The sequence below is a fragment of the Theropithecus gelada genome, chromosome 5 (genome assembly GCF_003255815.1).
Source record: "Theropithecus gelada isolate Dixy chromosome 5, Tgel_1.0, whole genome shotgun sequence".
Classification (NCBI taxonomy): Eukaryota; Metazoa; Chordata; class Mammalia; order Primates; family Cercopithecidae; genus Theropithecus; species Theropithecus gelada.
The window spans coordinates 125,132,402-125,139,039 of NC_037672.1; the positions used below are offsets into that span (position 1 = coordinate 125,132,402).

The 6,638-nt window shown below is 41.8% G+C and overlaps 1 protein-coding gene and 1 pseudogene across 3 annotated transcripts in view; one reads left to right on the top strand and one right to left on the bottom strand.

The window, feature by feature from the left end:
• LARP1B (La ribonucleoprotein domain family member 1B) overlaps positions 1 to 6,638 on the top strand; it is a 158,606-nt gene that overhangs the window by 7,095 nt on the left and 144,873 nt on the right. For all 3 annotated transcript variants that reach the window (XM_025386739.1, XM_025386740.1, XM_025386738.1), the window contains exons 2-3: positions 5,938 to 5,996; positions 6,413 to 6,472. In XM_025386739.1, the coding sequence (XP_025242524.1) occupies positions 6,431 to 6,472 (42 nt within the window). In that variant the 5' untranslated portion in view covers positions 5,938 to 5,996; positions 6,413 to 6,430. The remainder of the gene's footprint in view (positions 1 to 5,937; positions 5,997 to 6,412; positions 6,473 to 6,638) is intronic.
• LOC112625465 lies at positions 800 to 1,418 on the bottom strand (annotated as a pseudogene).

The following is a 6,638-nucleotide window of genomic DNA, read 5'->3' on the forward strand; positions in this document are numbered from 1 at the left end:
TTTTTTTTTTTTTTTTTTTTTTTTTTGAGACGGAGTCTTGCTCTGTCACCCAGGCTGGAGTGCAGTGGCCGGATCTCGGCTCACTGCAAGCTCCGCCTCCCGGGTTCACGCCATTCTCCTGCCTCAGCCTCCCGAGTAGCTGGGACTACAGGCACCCGCCACCTCGCCCGGCTAGTTTTTTGTAATTTTTAGTAGAGACAGGGTTTCACCGTGTTAGCCAGGATGGTCTCGATCTCCTGACCTCATGATCCGCCTGTCTCGGCCTCCCAAAGTGCTGGGATTACAGGCTTGAGCCACCGCGCCCGGCCAAGTTTATCTTATTAGAAAGAAGATACACCATAACTTATTCTCTTCGAACAGTATTGCACTTTAACTTTTCTTTTTTTTTTTTTTTTTGAGACGGAGTCTTGCTGTGTCTCCCGGACTGGAGTGCAGTGGCACCATCTCGGCTTACTGCAAGCTCCGCCTCCCGGGTTCACGCCATTCTCCTGCCTCAGCCTCCTGAGTAGCTGGGACTACCGGCGCCACCACGCCCGGCTAATTTTTTTGTATTTTGGAAGAGACAGGGTTTCACCGTGTTAGCCAGGATGGTCTCGATCTCCTGACTTTGTGATCCACCCGCCTCAGCCTCCCAAAGTGGTGGGATTACAGGCGTGAGCCACCACGCCCGGCCAACTTTTCTTAATTTGACAAAGCATTCATGAAACAGCCTGCAGACTAGTTTCAACAGATAAATAACACCTGTTAGCAGACATGAGCGTCCTAAATTTTTATTAGGTATGAATTTTACAAACTTTACTTACATTGACCGTAACGGTGGAGCTGGAGAGTATTGCGCCTTCTCCAAGCTGCCTGGTGAGAACCAGCAGTAGTGTGGTGGCACTTATGGCCCTTTCCAAGGCCATGGCTCTTTTGGCCTGCAGATGGCAGCCCATGCATCTCTCTATGCTTGTGGACTGGTCTGGTGATCCATTGGGTGTCAGGATTTCTTCTGATAGCTTTATGGAATGGATCAATGGGGATAACCTCAAAAAACTTGTATGTGGAATCTTCACCAACCCAGTAAGAATTCAGGACTCTTAGAGCCCCACAGGGGCATCCAGCTCGCTCCTTTGCAACGGACTGAAGACTTTGAGCAAACCTTTAGCTGGTTAACACCATGATGGACAGGCTTGCTGTAAGTTGCACCCTTAGGAACTGGGTGTTTTCAGCCACCATGGTGAACATGAATCCTATATATAACATAAACTTGCTTGGCCTTGTAGCCCAGTTGGCGCGCTTTATCAGGCCGAGTGGAGTGGGGAGCGCTGTGGAGGGCAGAGACCTGGCAGTACTGCCAGCAACCTCCTCTTAGAAGAAAGCGCATGACATTAGACTGCTTTTCTCCATAGCTCCTGGATTTACTTGTATGCACCCATCTTGGCTTACCTGATGGCTGCCACTAGACGGAAAAGGTGCAGATTCTTTATTAAAATCACAATATGGGTTTATTAATCCCTTACTTGTAGTTATGGTTGTTTTTTGCCTGTTAAACATCAGCATTCTAGTATAATTTCCATTCTTTTGCTCATAAAAATATGATGTGTAAAAAATACTGATTTTTTTCAAAAAGTTCTTGCTTTTCTTGAACCCTATGTTCATCATCAACCCTCTTTTCTCCTACTATTTGGTTCTTCAACCTTATTTTCTCCTGTTTGGTTCTTAGAAACCTCAAGTAAGCTTACTGTTGTTACCCTAATTAAATAGTTTTTTTTTTTTTTTTGAGGGGGACGGAGTCTTGCTGCAGACCAGTGCAGGCTGGAGTGCAGTGGCACGATCTCGGCTCACTGCAAGCTCCGCCTCCTTGGTTTGTGCCGTTCTACTGCCTCAGGCTCCCGAGTAGCTGGGACAACAGGCACCTACCATCACGCCTGGCTAATTTTTTTGTATTTTTAGTAGAGACAGGGTTTCACTGTGTTACCCAGGATGGTCTCGATGTCCTGACCTCGTGATCCGCCTGCCTCGGCCTCCCAAAGTGCTGGGATTACAGGCGTGTAATCCCACGGCCATGAAATACCATTTTAAGTAAGTTATATAGAAAAAAACTGCATAAATATATTCTCTTTACAAAAATAAAAAACTTTCATGTCACCTTAAGAATTCACTGAGGCTGGGCGCAGTGGCTCACGCCCGTAATCCCAGCACTTTGGGAGGTAGAGGCTGAGGTGGGTGGATCATGAAGTCAGGAGATCGAGACCATCCTGGCTAACACGGTGAAACCCTGTCTCTACTAAAAATACAAAAAATGTTAGCTGGGCATGGTGGCGGGTGCCTGTAGTCCCCAGCTATTCGGGAGGCTGAGGCAGGAGAATGGGGTGAACCTGGGAGGTGGAGCTTGCAGTGAGCCAAGATGGCACCTCTGCACTCCAACCTGGGCGACAGAGCAAGACTCGGTCTCAAAATAATTTACTAAATCTAAACTCCTTTTAAAAATTGCTGAGGACTGGTTGGGCGCAGTGGCTCACGCCCTTAATCTGAGCACTTTGGGTGGCTGAAGCAGGCGGATCACCTGAGGTCAGAAGTTCCAGACCAGGCTGGCCAACATGGTGAAACCCCGTCTCTACTAAATATACAAAAATCAGCCGAGGGTGTTGGCCAGCACCTGTAATCCCAGCTACTTGGGAGGCTGAGGCTGGAGAATTGCTTAAAAACCCGGGAGGCAGAGGTTGCGCTGAGCCAAGATGGTGCCATTGCATTTCAGCCTGGCGAGTGAAATTCCATCTCAAAAAAAAAAAAAAAAAAAGGCTGAGGATGGCCGGCCGTGGTGGCTCACACCTGTAATCCTAACACTTTGGGAGACCAAGGTGACCAGGGTTTGAGGCCAGGAATTTGAGACCAGCCTGGGCAACATAGTGAAACCCCATCTCAATTTAAAAAAAAAAAAAAAAAAGCTAAGGAATGGTCCTAAATATAGCTGACGTAGTTAATTTAGATATTTACCTATTGATCATCTTGATTTTTTTTCATTTTTGTATTTAGGTGAGGAAACCGAACATTTTTATACATCTTATATCCATGTGTGCCTTTCTCTAGGGTAGATGCTGAGAAGTAGAATTGTTAGGTTATAGAGCATTTTTTTTTAGTTTACAAGTTGCTTTTTATTTATTTATTTTTTAAATTTTTAAATTTTTATTTTTATTTTTTATTTGTGCTAGGATTACAGGCGTGAGCCACCGTGCTGGCCTTTACAAGTTGCTTTTTAAAGTAACTGTACAAATTGATACTCCCACTATTAGAATTTGAGAATTGTCTTCTTTCACATTTTTTTTTTTTTTTTTGAGACAGAGTCTCACTGTTTCACCGAGTCTGGAGTGCAGTGTCACTGTGTCAGCTCACTGCAACCTCCGTCTCCTGGGTTCAAGCAATTCTCCTGCCTCAGCCTCCCGAGTAGCAGGGATTACAGGCGTCCACCACCACGCCCGGCTAGTTTTTATATTTTTACTAGAGACGGGATTTCACCATGTTGGCCAGGCTGGTCTTGAACTCCTGACCTCAGGTGATCCGCCTGCCTTGGCCTCCTAAGGTGCTGGAAGTACAGGTGTGAGCCACTGCGCCCGGGCCTTCTTTAACATTTTTAAAAGCACTAATTTTTACTACATTTGCCCTTAAATATGATAAAATGTGAAATATTGATATCATCAGTGCATTTTCTTAATTAAAATTTTGCCAAAAGGTTATGGTCATAAGAATTAAACTGAGTGAAATAGGCTCTGTTATGTTGTAGCTTTTGTTTAAAGTATCCTAGCCCTTAAAAGTATATTGTTTTCCTTATCTGTTTATAGTTATTTCCTTGTAGGTCCCAGGATTTAAAAATAACATTTTATTATTTATTTGTTTTTATTTTGTTTATTTATTTTTTTGAGATGGAGTCTCGCGCTCTTCCTCAGGCTGGAGTGCAGTGGCACGATCTCGGCTCACTGCAACCTCTGCCTCCTGGGTTCAAGCGATTCTCATGCCTCAGCCTCCAGGCACAGCCCCTGTGCCTGGCTTGTTTCTTACTTAGAAACAAAAAACAGATTTCATCTGTATGAATATACATGTTTTAGGCCGGGTGCGGTGGCTCACGCCTGTAATCCCAGCACTTTGGGAGGCTGAGGCAGGCAGATCACAAGATCAGAGATCCAGATTATCCTGGCTAACACAGTGAAGCCCCATCTCTACTAAAAATATGAAAGATTAGTCGGGCGTGGTGGCATATGCCTATCGTCCCAGCTACTCAGGAGGCTGAGGCAGGAGAATCGCTTGAACCTGGGAGGCAGAGGTTGCAGTGAGCCAAGATTGCACCACTATACTCCAGCCTGGGTGACAGAATGAGACTCTGTCTCAAAAAAAAAAAAAAAAAAAAGATATACATATTTTTTAATGTGAAAAAATTTTTAATTTAAAACAATTTCCTAAATTGGCTTGCTATTTCAGTCTTAGGTGTTCTCTAATGACATGCAGTGTGATTTCCTCCATGTTAAAACAATGAGAAAATGAAAAATTTCCTTTCTTAGACTTCTTTTACCTGTAATCTGTATGTATATATAATTTTTTTTTTTTTTTTTGTATCAGAGTCTCACTCATTTTGACCAGGCTGGTCTTGAACTTCTGGCCTCAAGAGATCTGCCTGCCTTGGCCTCCCAAAACTGTTGGGATTACAGGTGTGAGCCACTGAGCCTGGCCTGTGTATGTAAAATTATATTTAAAACCTGGTGGACTTCTTTCCATGTCAGTACATACACAGCTTTGTCTGATTTCTAAAAGTTATATAGTATTTTGTGTATTAATACGTAGAGGCTAAATAGGATTATCAACAAAGTTGCACTGAACATCCTATATAGACATCTTTGTACCTTTTCTTGATTCCCAGATAATTTCCCGAAAATGGAATTCTTTTATTAAAAGGATATATACATTTTAGATGACAGATTACCCTTGAAAGATATACTACCTTGCCTGGGCGCCGTGGCTCATGCCTGTAATCCCGGCACTTTGGGAGGCCAAGGTGGGCGGATTACTTGAGGTCAGGAGTTTGAGACCAGCCTGGCTAACATGGTGAAACCCTGTCTCTCCTAAAAATCCAAAAAAGTTAGCCAGGCGTGCTGGCAGGCGCCTGTAACCCCAGCTGCTTGGGAGGCTGAGGCAGGAGAAGGGCTTGAACCCAGGAAGGGGAGATTGCAGTGAGCCAAGACTGTGCCACTGCACTCCAGCCTGGGTGACAGAGTGAGAAGACTCTGTCTCAAAAAAAAAAAAGAAAAAAGAAAAAAATACTACTTCATACTCTTACCAACAGCATGAGAGAAATAAGAGACTCTGTCTCAAAAAAAAAAGTTATATTTGTAATTTTCTCCTGTTATATTCTTTTTTTTTTTTGACAGAATCTAGCTCTGTCACCCCAGCTGGAGTGCAGTGGTTGGATCTCGGCTCACTGCAACATCCACCTCCCGGGTTCAAGCGATTCTCCTGCCTCACCCTTCTGAGTAGCTGGGACTATGGGCATATGCCACCACACCTGGCTAATTTTTCTATTTTTAGTAGAGATGGGGTTTCACCATGTTGGCCAGGCTGGTCTCAAACTCTTGACCTCCAGTGATCCGCCCACTTTGGCCTCCCGAAGTGCTGGGATTACAGGTGTGAGCCACCAGGCCTAGCCTATATTCTATTAATGAAAGGATTGTTCTGTTCGTTCAGTGTAACACATTGTTAATACTTCTTTCTTCTTGATTTGGAGACTGAAGACCACCTTGAATCTATGTGTCAAATGGAGTTGATTTTTTGCTAGGAATTTGAGTCTTAGAACTTTGGATTTTGTTGGAAATTATAATTATACTGATTTACTGAAATTGCCATAATAGTTATTTTGTTAAATTTATTGAATGAAGTAGTTGTAAAAACAATTCTATATATTTTCTTTAGAGTTCAGTTCCCTCAAAATTATAAAAGCAGGAAAACTCAAGACAAAGAAATCCAACAAGGTATGTTTTTATAGGAAATAGTTCTTAACTGTACTGATTTTTGAAAATTGAGGCTAAGAACTCTTAGGTTATTGTAAGTGTATTTTTCTTCTAATTGTACTGTTGGTGTAGATTAAAGTTAATATTATGGAGAATCATAACCTTTATCCAAATCTCTATATATGCCTTTGCTATCATGTATAACTCAATTTAGTTAATGTCATTAAATAGTGGTGAAAGTTTTATCATAAGATTAAGCCATTCTTATTGCAAATGTTCTATTGTTTGCAGAAACTTTTAGATTAATTTGGCAGATGCCTGCATATAACTGAATGTAAATGATTATTAAAACTTCTTTCACTTTTAGAAAATGTTTTTTTCTGCTTAAAATTTCTAAAACTAATTTGCAGACCTAACTCTTATTTGTTACTTCTTAGGCTAGTGATTTCAGCGATATGGAGAATTGGCCAACACCAAGTGAATTAGTGAACACTGGAGTGAGTATTATTTTAAAGTTTTTCTTTAAAGAAAGGAAAATATACCCATTTCAACATGCAGAATTTTATTTTACTTAAAATGTAAAGAATTGTCATACTGGGGGACAGATTTTTTTTTTTTTTTTTTTTTTTTTTTTTTTTTTTTTTTTTTTTTTTTTTTTTTTTT